The sequence below is a fragment of the Amia ocellicauda genome, chromosome 3 (genome assembly GCF_036373705.1).
Source record: "Amia ocellicauda isolate fAmiCal2 chromosome 3, fAmiCal2.hap1, whole genome shotgun sequence".
Taxonomy (NCBI): domain Eukaryota; kingdom Metazoa; phylum Chordata; class Actinopteri; order Amiiformes; family Amiidae; genus Amia; species Amia ocellicauda.
In genome coordinates this window covers 29082891-29101163 of record NC_089852.1, presented here as the reverse complement: position 1 = coordinate 29101163, position 18273 = coordinate 29082891, and the positions used below count along the sequence as shown (strand labels likewise).

At 55.0% G+C, this 18273-nt stretch overlaps 2 protein-coding genes across 2 annotated transcripts; one reads left to right on the top strand and one right to left on the bottom strand.

Moving 5' to 3' along the window:
• The first annotated feature begins 420 nt into the window (after positions 1-420).
• mrpl45 (mitochondrial ribosomal protein L45) lies at positions 421-3694 on the top strand. The gene is made up of 8 exons (XM_066698912.1): positions 421-567; positions 1186-1387; positions 1616-1733; positions 1839-1937; positions 2032-2080; positions 2510-2659; positions 2986-3159; positions 3316-3694. Exons 1-8 carry the CDS (start codon positions 526-528, stop codon positions 3412-3414), a joined length of 933 nt encoding a protein of 310 aa, XP_066555009.1. The 5' UTR covers positions 421-525; the 3' UTR covers positions 3415-3694.
• Positions 3695-3802: 108 nt separating this feature from the next.
• On the bottom strand, positions 3803-17625 carry gpr179 (G protein-coupled receptor 179). Its single transcript, XM_066698913.1, has 11 exons — positions 16671-17625; positions 14755-14863; positions 12908-12995; positions 12522-12742; positions 12327-12395; positions 11541-11650; positions 10861-11099; positions 10498-10636; positions 10178-10280; positions 9727-9873; positions 3803-9196 (listed from the first exon to the last, which is right to left on the bottom strand). Exons 1-11 carry the CDS (start codon positions 17618-17620, stop codon positions 5897-5899), a joined length of 5475 nt encoding a protein of 1824 aa, XP_066555010.1. The 5' UTR covers positions 17621-17625; the 3' UTR covers positions 3803-5896.
• Between the last annotated feature and the right edge of the window lie 648 nt (positions 17626-18273).

Genomic DNA, 18273 nt, shown 5'->3' with positions numbered 1-18273 from the left:
AGCAACATAAAGATCAAGCCGCTAGCACTATATCTGCCGATCAGTCTCCATAACCTGCTCATTTTAGTAGGAGAAATCTAGGGCTGCTTTCGTACACACACAAGCTCAGAGTTTGGACTTTTTTATTATTACTATAAAGCAGTAATGGGGACTACAGTATGTTGCCTACTCTTTGGTAAGGAATATGTATAACCGTAGTTCACCTGCCGGGCTTGTTGTGACATGCATGTTCAATCCTGGCAGGCACTATAGCAGTAGCTGGTGTGCATCGCGATATTCACTACACGTTGCGGTCCACTTCCAATAGCTGGAGGCGGTTTTGCATCCTGATTACATAAACCCTGTCAGCTGAGTAACCTGCGCGTCGAGTCCGCGATACGTGTTTGTCAAGTATACGCCGTACAGTTTTGAAAGAGCAGTTCGGACCGACAACACGGGGCACGCCGGCGCGCCTACGTCAGCGTCATCAGCAGCGTGTCTGCACTCCTGCGAGAGAGCTCCCAGCGTGCACTGCGGCGCGGAACAATGGCGGCCTCCTTGAGCAGGGCGCTGCGTGCGAGTGTGCAGGTCAGTGACTTTCAGAGAGGAAGGGGCTTTTAAACCACATTGCAGCGCTGAAGCATATGTTTGTGCGCCGTCAGGCAGCGTGTGAGGGCGCTCGCCTTTGTCTTGGTGGAGGGCGTTATTAGAATTTCCATTCGATTATAAATCAGTTGATATTGATCATAGCAGCTCAAAATGAACATACAAGCTACTGTGTGTCAAGCCGGTCTCTGCGCGCAGTCAGAGTGCTGTGTGTAGCTGGTGAACACTGCCTGGTAATGGTTCTGTGCGGTCCATGTTTGAACTGGTGTTTATGATATGCGAGTCAGTGCTGCAGTGTTGACATTGTTTAAACGGATGGATTGTGACATTCTTAATCTCAGAAGAAATAATCCAATTAGGAAAACTGTACTTTGATGTCATCTGTACCAATACTGCACGCAGTTTGTTTTATACATTTTAAAATGTTCTGTAGAATAATGACATTTTAGTATTTCCTTGCTAATTCATTTAGACTATCTTTGAATACACTGTAAAAAATGAAATCCATATCATCAGTATGTGAAGTAATATACAGCTATCAGTGCATAGATACCATTTTCTTGTAAATATTGTCTCACTAACTGGAATCCCCTCTGCCAGCGGACGGAAACCCTGCTGGACCCGGCCAGGCGATGCCTCCTCCCGTCTCTTGTCCCCAGTCGTGGCAAGAAGCGCTACTTTGTGCCGCCTGCCGTGGGGCTGAAGTCACGCACGCAGGGGCAGCAGGAGGCGGGCGCCCGGGCGGCAGGGCTGGTGGTGCAGCAGCAGTACATGGAGAGAGCTATCAACATCGCCTGCACAGGTGCGCCAGCCACCACCCATCAGCGGTTTGGCCAGAGAGGGTTACGGGAGGGTGAAGCTGTGGGACTGGCCTGTTGAGTTGTTTACATCAGGGCTGCGTTCTCACAGGGGTCTACAAACACAGTCACTGTCACCGTCACCGTCACCGAAGTTCACTGTACAAAACCGCTGCAAGTGTGTCTTGTGTGTTTCATAACCCTGACCAACCCTCTCTCCCTGTCTCCCTCAGCGGGGGTGTTCGACCCCTACATCCCTCCCGAGGGGGACGCGCGCCTGTCCACTCTCTCCAGGGAGGGGCTGAAGCAGAGGACGGAGCAGCTGAAGCAGAGCGCTGCCTCTCAGCTGGCGTAAGTCGCAGTGGCCATTGTGACTCCTCTTGGGGTCTTGACTGCTACTGTGGTTTGAATGTTGTTCAGGGACTATATTTAAATGTTTTTAAAATCTTTGCACAGAGTCCGTAAGATCAAGGAACACGACCCAGACTTCAACACCAAGGACTTCCCAGCCAGAGCCCAGCAGATTTTCATCGAGGCTCACGACAGCCTCACAAAGTAAGAGCCCCTCCCTGTTGCTCGCGCCGCGGTGTAGTCGTCTGTTTATCGGCCACAGGGACATCACCTTTTTTCCTCCTCCTCTTCCTTTCAGCTTCAACAAGGAGAAGCTGCACAGCCTAGTGACAGAGCGCTGCTACCCTGTGAGTGCCCTGCCGTCTCTAAACAAACCTCAGCCTCTAAAGCAGCCGTCCGCTGGCTGCAGTGTAACCTTCAGTTCTCGGCTGTTTGCAGAAACAACCGCTGGCAGAGTAGCAGGAATTAAGGGAGGAATAGAAATAAAGCTTTTCTTCCCTGTCAGGTCATGGTTACATTAAAGTTTCTATCCATGCTCTAGTGTTTGATGTTTATTGTAGATTTGTAGGCTACACATTTTAAGGATTTCATAGGAATTTAATGTTTTGCATTTCTGTCTGTATCTCTGAAAACATTAATAGAAAAACTTTATAGTGGTCTGAGGAAACAATTGTGTGCTGTCCGCACATACATGGTGTGTGTGCGCCCAGGACGGTGTGTGGTGTTTGGTGTGCTGTGTGTGTTGCTGTGTTCCTCAGCCAGTGCCCTTTGTGCAGGAGATGGTCCGGGGGAATCGCTACAAGACGCTGCGCTGGAGCTTCCTGGAGTCGCTGGAGCCGCCGCGCGTGGTCCACATGCGCTGCCCTGACATGGTCAGCAAGGGCAACCTGTACGGCCAGGTCACCCTGCGCATGCACTCCCGCCAGGTCAGCCGGTGGCACCGACGCAGAGACTGGCACAGTGACACTTTTCTGTGCTCGATCACTTCTGAACCCTTTAGTATTAGCGGTGTGTGTTAGACTGAAGTGTTCAGACAGACACCCTTCTCTCCCCTGGTTCAGCAGGAGTTGGGGAGAGAGGGCTGTAATGCCTCACTGTTTCCACATGAGGGCAACATTTAAAAAACAAAAATGTTCATTAAAAGCTACTGACCCCTCTTAACTGGTGCACGAGGTATATTTTTGAGGTTGTATAAATGCTGGAGTCGGTCTGTTTGCTGAGAGCCCCTCCCTCTCCGCCCCGTCTCCCCCAGACGCTGGCGATCTACGACCGCTTCGGCCGCCTGATGCTGGGAAGCGAGTCCGACCCGCGGGACGTGCTTGAGTACCTGGTGTTCGAGCGCCACCTGGTCAGCCCCTACAGCCGCTGGCGGCTCCACGCCAAGATCGTGCCGGCCTGGGCCCCCCCCAAGGAGCCCATCGTCAAGGTAATCGACCTGATCACCCCCCCACCCAGTTCACTACGTCTTCACTCGCCGAGCCCACACCCATCTCTCTCTCTCTCTCTCTGCCATCACCTGCCTGTCAGTGTTCAGTGCAGCACACTCCCTGTGAAACTGACCTCCTCTTTCTCTGCCTTTCAGACCGTGATGATCCCCGGGCCCCAGCTCAAGCCGTGGGAGGAGTTTGACAACCTGAACTACGAGGTTCCCAGGCCCAAGCAGGTCCAGTGGCACAAGTAGCTCTTGCACCCTGTGCCACCCTCTGTAGGAGCCAGTATAGTTTCTGAATCTCACTGAAATCCCTGTCTCAGCCCTGGCCCCTTGGAGGACCTGTCCCAACCCCAATCCCAGGGCGGAGGGCTGGCTCTTCAGACTGGAGTAGGAGCTGCCCACGGTATTGAACACCGTTGCTCCATTATCGGCCTGCGTGCAGCTCAGGCTGTTCCCCTACACAAATTATGACAAGAAAAGTGTAATAATCATTTTGTGCTGTTTAAAATAAATGTTTTTTCTAATAAGATTCAGATGGTTACTTGCACAAATGGACAATTTTTTTGTTTTGTTTTTTATTTCAATTTTTTTTTTTTTTTACAAATGTTCCACAAGTTTTGTACAATATGAAAGCAGGAGGTGGAGCACAGTGGTGGGGGGGTGGGGGCCTGGCACAGAGCGGGGCTGCGGACCTGGGGCAGCAGGGTTTGTGGAAGAGGAGACGGGGAGGCGGGGAGGGGTGTGGTGACACGGGGACAGGCCTCTCCGTCCCAGACCAGCCTTCTCCACTCACAGGCCGTCAGCTGTGTGTGTCTGACTGGCATGCAGAGTTACTGAAATGCTGTGATGTTGCATTGCTGAGGTTTTCAAGATACGATAACAAAAAACAAAACTTAAAAACACCAGACATACTGAAACGTCTTGCGTGAGTGCTGATGGCGACAAGCATGGAAATGGTGTGATTTTTACAGGAGGGCAGCGCGGGCCGGACACCCGGAGCGTTGGTGCTGTTCTGCGACTCGGTCACGGGGCCTTGATTGATACAGAAAGCTTGGCTCGTAGCAGCAGATGCCTGGAAGCCTCTTACTGAGGAGCTGCAGTGCTCGCCCTTCCTGTGGGGGGGAGCTGTATATACACTGAGGTCACACTGGTTTAGGGCTGAATCATCGGCAGACAGCAGCACTGGATGCATTCTGGCATCCAGCTCTTTTTGGGGTAGTGTTATAACTTGCATATGTGGAATACTTCGGTCCCTGCTTTGTTGTGTTTCAGTGTGATGTGCAGCTGCAGACTCCTTCACTGGAGCTCCAGTCGGGGGCTGGGAACGCATGCCTAGTGTCGGCTCTGCTGCTGTTGTAGGAAGGGACCGTGTTGACCTGGAGACCTGTGACAATCTGGGGAGGGAGTTGGGTGGGGGGCAGATAGACTCTTCTCCCTGGGACGTGGAGTGATGCTGCTTTCACAGTCGCTGATTCTTCAGCAGGCAGTTGAGAAACTCATTCCACTCTCTGGGCCCACTGAAGGGCGGCTGCACTTCAGAGCAATAGGTTTAGGACGTCATTGTGACATTTCCTGCTCCTTACGCACTCCTTCCCTGTTCACTGTTCGAACCCCTGTTTTCCATTATCACAGAGATATCAGTGTGATGGACGAATCTCTTGCATTTCGTGTCCAACGAGACTTGCCATGTGGCTATGATACATTCACTGAATGAAGCCGAATAGGAAAGCAACGAAAGTACACTAGTGAAGGTGCTGACTGAGGGCAGGGGCCAGTGTTGGGGCCCTAGCCACATCCAGCCTGTCGACGGCCCATCGCAGTGAGTGGAGAGCGAGTGCTGTCTGTGCTCGGCAGTCAGGGTTTGGTCACAGTGCTTGGCAAGTGTGCATTCTGGGATGTGATTCTGGCTGATGGATTATGAACCATTGCAGTCAATAATGCATATGTTACATCATTACAACAATCAGTCAGGTTGTGGACATTGCGAAGGTCTGAACTAGATACACGGTATTTCATTTAAATATAGACTTATTTAACATTAAAAAATAAAAACAAGAAATTACACATCTGATTATTGAAATTCCGAATAAAAGCAGAACTGTTCAAGCCGCAGCTCTGTGGAATGCTTCTGGTTGAGAGCGTAAACATTGACACACTTCACAGTCAATACTGTGGGGCCGAGCCTGGGCCCCACGGGGCCTCAGGACCCCACTGCTGTCAGTGGGAGACGGGGACACTTCTGTCTTTCAATCTGCAGGGTCTGAGCATTGGGTGTTAATGAAGCAGGGTTGTCTGGAACGGACTGGGCCTGTAGAGGACTGACCCTCCCTGTGTCCAGAGTTAAACTGGGCAGTGCGCCCTACCATCTGTACATCTCAGTGGGGATCAGGGTTGTGATCTTTAGCTTTAATTCTTCACTCAGAGGATCCTGCTCTTGGTCTGAGCCTTTTTAATGTGGTTTAAAGCTTCAGTGGATTAAGACGTGTTCAGATTTTGAGGGACAGGATGATCAGCCAGGATTGAGAAAGTGATGCTTGTTTGCTCCAGCAGAGAGAGACAGAAGCCCCTGAAGGGCAGTGATTGCAGAGCCAGTCAGAGGTCCAGTGGGATTTTGCATATCGAGCTGAGCTGTGGGAGGGTGGCCACTGCAGGCATTTTGCTTGAACCCAGAGCTCTGTAGACCGGTTATTACTATCCCACCAGACCCCGGTTGTCAGGAGGGATGGCAGTGTTACTTCTGAGTGGTGGGCTCAGTGTCCATGTCCGGCTCGTACAGGAAGGGGCATCCCTCCGCGTCTCTCTCGGGGTCATCGCTCTGCTCCTCCGCCTCCGCCTCCCAGGGCAGGATGTCTGAAGAGCTGTCATCTGTCTCTGGCGGAGCTCTGAGCTTCTCCACCTCCCAGGGGCACAGTGCGTCCCTGCGGGCCAGAGCGAGGTCAGTCTCTCTGTCTCTGAGGGCCGGCTGCCCCGTGACTGAGCTGGTACCTGCCGCCTTGCTGTCTTGTTGGGTCGTGGGGGTGGCCTCTGTGACTGTAGCGCCACCAGGGCTGGGCTTAGCAAACGTGCTGTGCAAGTCGGTGGGCCTCTCTGCCTCCTGCGTTTTCCAAGGACACACGTCTGCCAGCTCACTCTGCTGGGGCAGCGTCCCACCCGCTGGCTCAGGGGCTTCCCACGGACAGACCTCGGCAGTGGTGCTGTGGGCTGGGCTGGGGCGGGCCTCCGGCACCTTCCAGGGACAGACATCTGCAAGGGTGCTGTTCCTCCGCTTAGTGCTCTTCTGTGGTGGCTCCACACCCTCCCAGGGGCACACCACACTGGCCTGTCTCTGGACACCTGGCTTCTTTCCCTCAGCCGGCCGGGGACACACCATTTCTGAGTGCTTGGCAGGTGTGTCCTCAGCCTCCCAGGGACAGACGTCCGCTAGCGTGCTGTCCCGTCTATTTGTTGACTGTTCTGAGGCCGTGACTGGTGGCTCTGGAAGGGGGCGAGGGTGTGTCTCAGTCTCCCAGGGACAGACGTCCTCCAGTGTGCTGTCCTGCTGCTTAGAGTTCTTCTGTGGCGGCTCCACTCCCTCCCAGGGGCACACCACACTGGACCGTCTCCGGACACCGGGCTTCTCCCCCTCAGCCTCCCAGGGACAGACGTCCTCCAGTGTGCTGTCCTGCTGCTTAGAGGTCTTCTGTGGGGGCTCCACTCCCTCCCAGGGGCACACCACACTGGACCGTCTCTGGACACCTGGCTTCTCTCCCTCGTCCTCCCAGGGACAGACGTCCGCTAGCGTGCTGTCCCGTCTATTTGTTGACTGCTCTGAGGCCATGACTGGTGGCTCTGGAAGGGGGCAAGGGTGTGTCTCAGTCTCCCTGGGACAGACGTCCTCCAGTGTGCTGTCTTGCTGCTTAGAGGTCTTCTGTGGCGGCTCCACTCCCTCCCAGGGGCACACCACACTGGCCTGTCTCTGGACACCTGGCTTCTCTCCCTCGGCCTCCCAGGGACAGACGTCCTCCAGTGTGCTGTCCTGCTGCTTAGAGGTCTTCTGTGGCGGCTCCACTCCCTCCCAGGGGCACACCACACTGGACCGTCTCCGGACACCTGGCTTCTCTCCCTCGGCCTCCCAGGGACAGACGTCCGCTAGCGTGCTGTCCTGTCTATTTGTTGACTGCTCTGAGGCCGTGACTGGTGGCTCTGGAAGGGGGCGAGGGTGTGTCTCAGTCTCCCAGGGACAGACGTCCTCCAGTGTGCTGTCCTCCTGCTTAGAGGTCTTCTGTGGCGGCTCCACTCCCTCCCAGGGGCACACCACACTGGACCGTCTCCGGACACCTGGCTTCTCTCCCTCGGCCTCCCAGGGACAGACGTCTGCCAGCGTGCTGTCACGTCTCTTTGTTGCCTTCTCTGAGGCCGTGACTGGTGGCTGTGGGAGGGGGCAGGACACAGTCTCAGTATCCCGGGGGGAAACGTCTGTCAGCGTGCTGTCCCGCCGCTTTGTGGTCTTCTGTGGTGGCTCTACTCCCTCCCAGGGGCACACCACACTGGCCTGTCTCTGGACACCTGGCTTCACTCCCTCGACCTCCCAGGGGCAGACGATGGCAACTGAGCTCTCCTGCCTGGTCATCCTGTGGTCTGCCTGGGTGGCACATTTCTCAGCGCTGGCTGCAGGCTCTCGGGCCTCCTCTGCACCCTGTGGACACACCTCTGACTTTGGGCTTCCTGTTGCAGCTTCGCTGTCTGTCTTTAGCGCCGCACCACTCTCTCCACTAGTGGGAGACCCCTCCTTGTGTTTCTCAACCGGAGGCTCTGCACAGGGGGCTGCCTGGGAAGCTGCTCCCTTCCCCTTGCTCTTTCCTGCTTCCTCCTTTTTCTCCTTCTTCTTGTCTGAACCCTTCTTCCCCTTTATCTTCAAGCTGCCTTTCCCTGACCCCACCAGGCCTTTCATGGAGAGTCCAAAACCCCGGGGAGGCCCTTTATATGAGAAGCCTTTGGCTCTCACCAGGCCACTGACTGGAGACCCTGGGGCGCTGGAGGATACTGGGACCTTGGCCTTCACCTCGTCCGTCTCTGAATCCCATGAGCAGGTTTCTCCGGCCTGGCTGCCTCCTCCTGGGGCCTCCAGGTCAGCTTTCATACAACCCCTGCCGGGCAGCTCCTCCACCCTGAGAGTGCCGTCCTCTGGCTGGGTGTGGCTGTGCTGTAGGCTGTGGCTGCCCATCTCTCCATTGCTATTGAAGGCGTAGGTGACATGCTTCTGGGATTTACTCTCGGGCAGCTGGGCCTCCGCCTCCCAGGGGCAGACCTCTGCCCTGTTGAAGTCCTGGTCGAGCAATGCGTTCAGCCCGCGGGGCGGCTCCCCATCAGTGCGGAGCAGCAGCGTGGCCTCAAGTGAATCCAACAGGCTCCGACCCTGATGGCTGCCCCCCCCAGCCTGTGAGGTGTCCTCCAGGCTGCAGGCCTTGCTGGGGAGCAGGTGGGCCGTGTCCGGGGGGCCGGCCATGACACTCATGGACTTCTGTAGCCTGCTGGCCCGGGGCTGCAGCGGCCGCTTGTCAGTCAGGTTGTGGGCACTTGCCGACTTGCAGACGAGCGGCGCAGCATCCACAGACTCGCAGTCAGAGCGCTCCGACGCCTTCTTGGCCATCTTCCTCCTCATCAGCGAGTCCAGGAGCGAGGAGTCCTTGGTCTCACACGAGCGTGGGTGGTGGTCACGTTGGTCGCGGACGTGGTCATAGGTGCTGTGTGACTTGCGTAGAGACAGTACACGCTGCTTCAGGGAGTCCTCCTTCGTCCGTGTGCTGGAGCCCCCCGACTCCCCCGCCTTCTTCTTGCAGGAGCCCGTCTGGCTGCCTGTCCCCCCGGCGCCCTCCTTGTCCTCACGGCTGCACTGCCGGCTCATGGACTCCGGGATCTCAGTGATGCGCTTCATGATGGAACGGCCCAGGCCCCGGCGGGAGCTGCGCTTCTTCTGCAGGTGTGGGTTGTTGGCTGTCATCTTCTTGGTCTTGTGGACCTCCAGCTGGGCATACAGCTTCTTTAGCTCGTCCTGGGGAAGGGGGGGAGAGGGCAGTAGGAGGAAAGGAGGGAAAGAGTGGAGAGGATCAAAGGGTGAGGAAGAGGGGGAATGGGAAGAGGAGAGGAGGGAACAATATGAGAATATAAACAATCCATGTGAAAGAAACAGTTGAATATGATAAATATCACAGTGGTTTGCACTTCCTGAGAGGTGATGTTGCCTGTGAGTATGGTCAGCAAACGTGGTCTAGGAAACCCACAGTCCTGCAACTTCCACAGCTATCTTTAAGCACTTTGTACAGACTAGTGCTTAATTCTGGCTGATTCATCAACCAGCCTGCCCTGCCCTGCCCATGCATTTGCTCAGAGCTCAGACTGAACCAAGTTCAGGAGCCACTGTGTGTCCCCGGGCACAGGACAGCAAGCTCTGCAGTGTCCTTTGGTGGTGTCTGGAAGCGGGGAACAAGGGGACAGGATGGGGTGGACCAGGGGGCAGGGGGGCACAGTGGGGGGCCGCTGGGGGCTGTGGGCATGGTTGGAGGGGCGGGGGGGCGTGGTTACCCGGATATCGTCAGGATCCAGGCTGTGCTCGCTCCAGGCCGAGGTGATGCTGCTGTTCAGGTAGGAGCCGGAGCGCCGTAGGTCCAGCTCGTCCTCATACACCTCCGCTGCAATCTCCTCCCGCAGTGGCCGGCTGGCATGAAGGAACTGCAACACACACAGACACACACACACCAAAACAATAGACAAAAAGAGTTACACAGACAGACAAATTAGCATCCTGGAAGATTTTCATTACACTACTTCACTGTCTGTTTCTCCAAATAGGTAAAACCTTTAGATTAATGTGTTTACAGTGAGGCACATCAAGTTCCAGGTCTGGTTGAGGAAGAGTCTCTAGGACAGACACGCTTTCTTTGTCTCAGTTTTCAATCTCCAGAATGGACGCATGGATAGATAGACAGACAGATACATGAAGAGACTGCTGGTGGACAGGCAGCCACCCTCCTACCTTGGGGATGAAGAGCAGCCCCAGGGTGACTGTGATGGTGACGTGAGTGTGAGTGAAGAACAGCAGCAACGTCCAGTCAGGGTGGAGTGAGGGCATGAGGAACCTGCAGGAAGAACAAACACACTGTAACTGAGAGGCCTGCACCACTACTGCACTACTACTGCTACTGTCCTGCCACTGCTACTGCACTGCTGCTCACTGCCACTGGGCTGCTCTCTACTTGTGCAGATGCAGAACTGAGTATACAAATATATGTGAGTTACAGGGTTGCTTTTAGTAGGAAAAACTCAAACAGTGTCCCCTGGGTCCTGTGAACTCACCGTAGCAGGTGGAAGGCGGCAGACAGCAGCATCTCATTATGGATGGCAATGCCCATGTACCGCGGCTCGTGGAAGGCAGAGGGCACTGTGCGCACCGCGTGGCACAGCACGCTGCCCCAGCACAGGAACAGCAGCTCAGCTGGGGAGAGAGAGAGACACGGTCACAGGCAGTACAGGCACCCTGCTCCTCACTGACAGGAGGTACCGAGTGCTCCTCTCTGCACCTCACAGCCTCACACTGAGACTCGTCTGCTTTCAGATCAAACATGTAATTCAAAGGCTGTGAGTGAGAGGGGAATGTGTTTCCATGTGAGTCCCCAAGTTAGACCTGGCTCCTCATTGGCCAGTGGGGGTGTCACTTACCCACAGCCATCATGTAGTCCCAGCGGTCAAGGTCACAAAGGCTGAAGTCCAGCCCCTCACGGGTTTGCGAGGTCACCAGCATGGGCACGTTACGGTCCATGTTCTGCAGCGCGCCGGCCGTCCAGGCTGACAGGAACCAGCTGACTGTCAGCACGATGACGCCCAGCATCCGCAGCACCCGTGTGCTGGACATGTAGGGCACGCGCTGGGCAGTGCGCGACACAAATACCCGCAAGACCCTGCCAGGGAACAGACAGACAGACAGGCAGACCCTTCTTCGGTCAGTTTGACATCAGCAGAGGCAGAGGGGCCTCACAACGCCCAGCACAGCGGAAGGGTCTGTACCTTGACAAGTCACAGAGGGGCACAGACCCACACCAGCCCACACTGAGGATGGTCACTGACAGACATAGATGTGCTGATGCAGCAAGGGCTTTCTTTGCAGAGAGTGTGTGTGCGAAGCGTTTATTGGAAATTGAGAGGTGTGTGTGTTTATGGCCACTAGAGGGCACAGTTTAAGAGCTCTTCTGCACAACACACCCCTTCACTCCCCTTCACAAGGTACACTATTCCCTCTGGGACCACAGGAAGCACAATCCCTACTGTCTGCCAGCCAGCACAGGACTGTCATGTGGCTGTGTGACGGAGTGTGGGGGGTGCAGGGGGAGACGGGTCCTGACCTGTACATCTTCAGGGTCACGGTGCCGTACACGATGGCGAAGCCCAGCAGGCGGACCCAGCGCAGCAGGATGCAGCGGAAGGTGCTGGGCTTGAAGTATAAGATAAACACCTGCAGGGGGGCGACAGAGAGCTCAATGCCCTGTGACATGGCAACAGCTTTCATTCAGAGCCCGGCTCACCTGTGCTGCATTACTCCAGCCTCTGAAACAGCCACTAGTTAAGGCTCTTAAAGCTGCCAGCAGGGCTTGTAGGTCTCCCTAATCAATGAAATGCTGAAGAGTCAATGTGTCAGTGTGTGAGAGGGTGCCTGGGTGAGAGAGGTAGTGTGTCACTGAGAGTGAGCTGGAGTTTTGGAAACACCTGTGTAAACACGCCGTGCCAATAAAGCCTGTTTAGAATTTGAGAGTGAGTAAACATGTCCTGCTCTTCTGCTGTGAGAGAGTGAGAGGGATAGGGAGAGTAAGAGTGAGAGAGAGTCAATGTCTCCACTGCTGCTCCCGCTCCTGTTTATGTTTCTGGGAGGGGGGGTGTCGAGCAGATTGGATCAAAGGGATTAAAAAGCCCCCCCCACACACAGAGACTTATGGAAATGCCACAGCTCTGGCCTTTCATCACTCTAGGACACTGAGCAAAGGCCAGGTGCACAGGACACAAACACAGGCAGGGGAGAGCTGCAGCCCCTCTCTTCCTCTTCCCTCCCCTCCTCTCCTGTGCTCTGTGGAGCTGCATGTGGGACAGCGTAGGCCCTGTGGAGCGACGACTGTGTGGAGCAATGGGACACTTACAGGGAAGTAGAGAAGCAGAGAGCCAAACAGGATGGTCTCCAGTAGCAGCAAGCCTGAGGCACGGATCCTCTGCAGAGAGAGAGACAAGGACAGGGAGAGAGGGGAGCTGTTAGTCATTCTGCTCTGCCCCCAGAGTACTGTATGGGTACAGGAGGCAGTGTTACAGTACTGTATGGGCTCAGGGGGCAGTGTTACCTTGCTGCGGCGGAACCTGTAGGCCACCAGCATGCTGATGAAGACAAGCAGCATGAAGAAGGCCTGTACCGCCAGCACGGCCGCGCGCACACGCCAGTCCTGCTGCACACTGCAGGGGGTGCTGTCCAAACAGTGCTGGCAGCCTGGCCAGCAGGGCAGACATACAGGCACACGCGGGCCCCACTCTCCACTGGCACTGCGCCTGGACGGCTCCTCTCCTCCTGCACACACACACGCACACACACACACACAGAACTGGGGTCAACTCTGCTGCCCTTGCATCACATAATTATGTTTAATGAACAGGAAAATGGCAACAGTGACAACATTAGCACCGCACAGCATCAGGGCATCAATGTGGGAGAATGAGGGTGAGATGTTCTTACCTGCAGCATTGGGGGGGCTGTAGAACCCCTCCTTACAGCGGCACTGGTACTGACCCAGCCGGAAACCCTGACCAGTCAGCGGTTCACACTGCGCAGAGAGAGAGGAGGGGAGAGGAGAGAGGGGACAGAGCACCCTGTCAAACATCGCCCTGCTGGACAATGCATCTGTGGTGTTCAGCTCTCCTCACACACAGAGTGGCCCTGCAGTAAGTGTGCGACTCGCTCCACACACTTTGACATAGACGTGGGGGAGGGAGAGATCCCTGCTGTGCTGTTAGTTACTTTCCTCACAGAGATTCCCCAGACACTGTGCATTGAAAATGAGCAGCAGAAGCTCAATTTGTAAATCCAACCTAAAACCTAAATGGACATCTAATGCCCTGAAAAGAGCATTATGCTTTTGCCCACGAAATCCACCAGATAGGTCAGGTAGTATAGCTAAAGCCTCCCTGTAAGAAGGTCGGCCACTAATATTGAGCATCTAACAGCACATTCCCAGCGTTTGTGCTTTCCACAGTGGACAACGGCACACCTGTTTTCTCACCTCAGCCGCTCCAGTCTGATGTTGTCAGTCAATGTTGGCGCAGCTTTGCAGTTCTGTGGCAGTGGAGGGTACTAGAGTTGTATCAGAGGAATCAAAGCTGCCCGTCTGGGGTGGCGGAATGCCCCCCCATGCAGCCATGGTGGCACTCTGGGACCAGCAGCAGCAAAACAGTCCTCTGGTGAACTATGTCAGAGCCTCTGGATTATCAGCATAATCCTGCAGCTCATCCCGGCCAGCACGGCAGGCTTTAAATAGCACAGGCTCTGGCACTCAGCGCTGCCCGCTCACACAGCCTCCGCTCCCGGCCAGGTGTCCCCTGTCCGCTGACAACACACCCACTGGGCTTCACTCTCACCAGCTGGCACAGGCTGGCACAGGCTGGCTCATCTGCACTGAGTGAGCTGTTTTGCCATCTACACATTGCCCCTTGCCCTAGCGATCGAATTAGCAACACGGCCTGCTACCTGTGAGGAACTGGGGCAGGGGGGCAGTCAGCTGTAATCACTGTGTGTGTGTGAGTGAATGTGTGTGTGTGTGGATAGATACACTGTGCTTAGTGGCAGGTTTGTATTAAGGCCAGTTCAAACTCATATAATCTGGTTCTTAATTAGATAATTATATATTTTCATATATGTTGTTATTCTTGATTTTTTAAACACTGCAAGGTTTATTTTGTATCCAAAACAAAAGTTATAGGAGACGCATAAACATGTCTGTACACACAACAGTGGATTATTAGAAATTAAATTATAACAAAAAAAAAATGGTGTCATATTTTGACAATTTGGCTACTTTATAAATTCAATAGAATGTGTTTTCCTGCAATTGGATCTCTGCTCAGAAGGGGACAGAGGTTGATTGCGTTTTTTCAGCAACCGGAACCCATGCATTCTTCTTTCATTTGGTCTTTGTGATTTGCTCTGACAATTCTATAAACGCAGGGATACAAGGTTATAAAACTGAAAAGCTTCTCGATACTCTGTCATCCATTTTAGCGTTCCAGTAACCACAGCAACGTGGTCACCGACCGATCAGGTTAAAATTCACCTGATTTCACGTCTCAACTACGGGGCCAGCAATGGTTGGTAGTGAGGAACTATAAACAGCACAGCTGATGGCCACAAGTCATTCTGTCTGTCAACGATGGTTGTGCGACGGAATAAAACCCTGCTTTTTGGGTTATGGTGACAGTACTAGAGTGTCAGGACAGGTGTGGAGGCAGGCCTGCTGTGGAGAGGAAGGAGAGCTTGTACAACCGTCACAGAGCGTCACAGAAGGTACTCACCCCCCCCCCCCCGCTCACCTTCATGCTGGTGCGGTTGCACAGGTGTGTGTTGGAGAACCAGTCCTCTCCCGTTGCGCACTGGTCTATATCCAGGCTCTGCAGGCTGACATCCATGCGGATCACCCCCCTAGAGCACAGACACAGACTGGCATCACCCTGCCCATTGTGTGTGTGTGTGTGTGTAAAAGTTTCACACACACATGCACACACATCTACATTACACAGTAAAGAGTATGATTCTACACCATTGAGTGGAACCACAGTGAGCAGAACAGACAGAGAAAATAGTGTTCTAATATTTGTAAAAGTATTAAAAATACATAAACAAAAATAGCCTGTGGGGATCTGAGCTCTCTTCCTCACAGACTCTGTGCTTACCACTGATCAACAGACTAAAAGCATTAATGTATAAATAAATACACACATCCATACATACATACATATTCAAAGTTTTTTTTTTTAACACTGGTCCTCAACTTGGTCAGTAAAATGGCTCCAGTGCTACAGGGGGCAGTGTGGAGGATTTCAGACCAGTAACTGTGCTCCTCCTGTCTGAGGGGCAGGAGCTGGGCACTGGACTGAGCTCTCGGTCTCCCACACACAGCCGGTGACACTTGTGTTGTGGAGAGGGGGCGGTTGTTAAAAAAAACTGTGTAATCCTGTCTTCAGGGCAATCTGCAATGGGACTCTGACGTGCCGGTCCTCATAGCTGGAGTTCTGCCCCCGTCTCCCACCCACCCCCTTCTCTCTGCTCCCAGTGTTTTTGCTGGTTATTAATGAGCGACTGTTATTAAGGTTTGCCAGGCAGGGATTAACTGTCACATCCCTTCGGTGCCAAGCGAAGGAGCAGGAGGGTAACAAGATTGAACATCAGGACTCGGGATAAGAAGACTGAGAGAGTTTGCATCTTTGACGTCAGATTAAAAAACACATATAAGAACCATTATGCAAGAGGTCAGCAAGTAAGTCTTTTTCTCTCTGCCCAAATCTCCCCCTCCCTCTATCTCCGTTTCTCTGTCTCTATCCCCTGCTCTGTCTATCCCTGTCTCCTTCTGTCTCAAAGACAAGACCTCAGAGCAGGGAGAGCAACAGGTGTATCAGAGTGAAGGCCCCAGTGTGTCTGAGCACCCCCTCCGCCTCACCTCACACACTGAGACACACAGCTCGAGGATGGATGGCCAGGAAGCGAGCTGAGAGAGAGTCTCTGCTCTGGCAGTGCACTCTGGGGTGCAAGTGGCTATTCTTGTCACACTCTGACTGTCAGCTCATCAATACAGCCTGGCTGGACTAGTCCCCAAGCCTCAGACTGCCTTGCATCTCCTCCCAGGCATCACTGAACACAGGGAGGCTCTCTGGCCCCTTTCCAGCAGCGCTGTGTGGGTGTGTAATTACGGAGGCAGGACTCTGCTGTACCTGCAGAATGTGATTCACTCACTCCCACGGCCCCCAGCACTGCCACCCAACAGCAGGTAGAGTCACCGCAGCGCTGCCCCACACCCAGCCCTGCTCCAGAGGAGACGTCTCACACACGCCCCCCTGCTCCAGTGCTGTGTGGCCACACTCACGTCAACAAGCACTCATCTCTGAAGTGTGTTTGCTAGGTGTTGCCAGGCTGCCCCTGGCACAGTGCATTAGCTCTGTAATGAGGCAGGATTTGCCATCTCACAAACCACAGCAATGGTCTCAGGAGGAACACATTCGACACACGGAAAAATAGTGACTAGAACAGGTGCAGCACATGGCCCCCCTGCCCGGCCCACTGCCCCTCCTGTAGCCTGATACTGCCCCTCACTGCTCAGTGACCCTGAGGGACTAGCTGCACCTGTGCTTGGATGAGTAGGGGGGAGGAGGGGGAGAGCAGACAGTGAGCAGACAGGTAGTAGAGAGGGAGCAGGGAGGGAGAAGGGAGAGAGTTGGGAGGCCAGGTCACTCACCTGAACTCAGGGCTGAGGTCGGGCTTCAGGCCATAGAAAGAGGTGGACAGTGAGACCAGCCAGCCCGGAAGGAAGCGGCCGGCCCGGCAGTCCAGGAAGGGGGCATCGGCCCAGTGCACGTGACGCTGGTCCAGTACATAGCTGTCACCACGGCTCCACTTGGGTGTGTCCAGCGTGCGCAGGTCGTTGCGCAGGGTGCGCTTGTGCAGGGTGGCCAAGGGGCGGCCCTCAGGGAACTTTAGTGCAGTGAACCAGTCAGAGCCATTGGCCAGCATGTGCAGCCGTTCCCAGGCCGTGGACAGGTCCTCCAGCAGGATGTCTGCTGGGCCTGGAGCACGTGACGCCTGCAGGACCAGCTGGGGCCGCGGGGATGTGGGCTGTGCATCAAACGTCAGCACGGCGCGCTGGATCTTAGGGTCGCCCTCCAGCAGGCTGCGCACCAGCGCATGGTACCACTCGATGTCCTCCCGCACACTGGCCTCGCGGATGTCGTTGGCCTGGAAGACCATGTTGAGGAAGTTGGCGGCGTGAGTCAGTGTGTCCAGGGCACTGAGCAGGAAGGGCTGCAGGCTGGGTCCGGCTGCTCCCTGCACACCCTGCAGGCGGTACTGCTGGGTGCAGTTGGCCTGGGCCAGGTGCTCCGCATCACCGCTGTACAGGAACGCCTCCACCACCTCCCAGCTGTCTGCCCCCCCCTGGGCTGGGTCTGCAGGCAGCTCTGTAGTGGCCAGGCTGGGAGAGGGTGGGGGTGAGCTGGGGGGTGTGCTACTGACAGTGGGACCCTGAGTCTCTGGCCAGGTGCTGCCGGGGGGCCCTGTGGTCAAGGTTGTACCTGTGGGGCCACCAGTTCCCGGTCTGATGGTAGACTCTGCCTTTTGGTACAGAAAGCTGCTGGAGCCAGAGCCCGGAGGCACAGAGAGCAGGAGCAGCTGGAGCAACATCAGCTCCATCACGGCCCCAGACATGCCCTCCTGTCCCCGTCTCAGCCCTGTCCCCCCTTAGCCCTGTCCCTCTCCGCTCGGAGCTGTAGATCCTGTTACGTGTCTCACCTGCGTCTCAGTCTGACTGTCCCCACATCCCCACCAGGCGAAGTCACCACCAGGGCTGGGCCGTGCCGGAGGCCAGGGGCAGCCGGGTGGCACAGGGGGCTCGGGGGTGCTGCCGGTGCTCCTGGCCGCCTCGCATTGTGCTCCAGCTCCTCCCGCAGTCCCTCCCAGCCGCAGAAATCCTTCTCTCGCCTGTTGTTAAGTGGCGATGAGGCTGTGTATTCCTGCAGAATGTTCCGGCAGCAGCAGCAGGAGCAGCAGCAGCAGCACCAGGGCTCAGGGCGGCTACAGGCTTGTATGAGATCAGACTCCTGCAGTGTCCATGACTTCCACTCAGTCGCTACAGATCCAGTGGGGAGGCAGGCTGGCGCTGGCGTAGTGATAATTACTGCAGTAATATGATAATTACAGTGACTCCAACAAAATGTCAGCAATTACAGAGAAGAAACGGAGAGCAGCACTTGTGAGATCAGATAAGACAGGAACTCATCCTTCCACTGCCATCGCACACTCTGCCTAGCTGCAGAGCGAGCATCTCTCCGTCTCTCTCTCTCTCA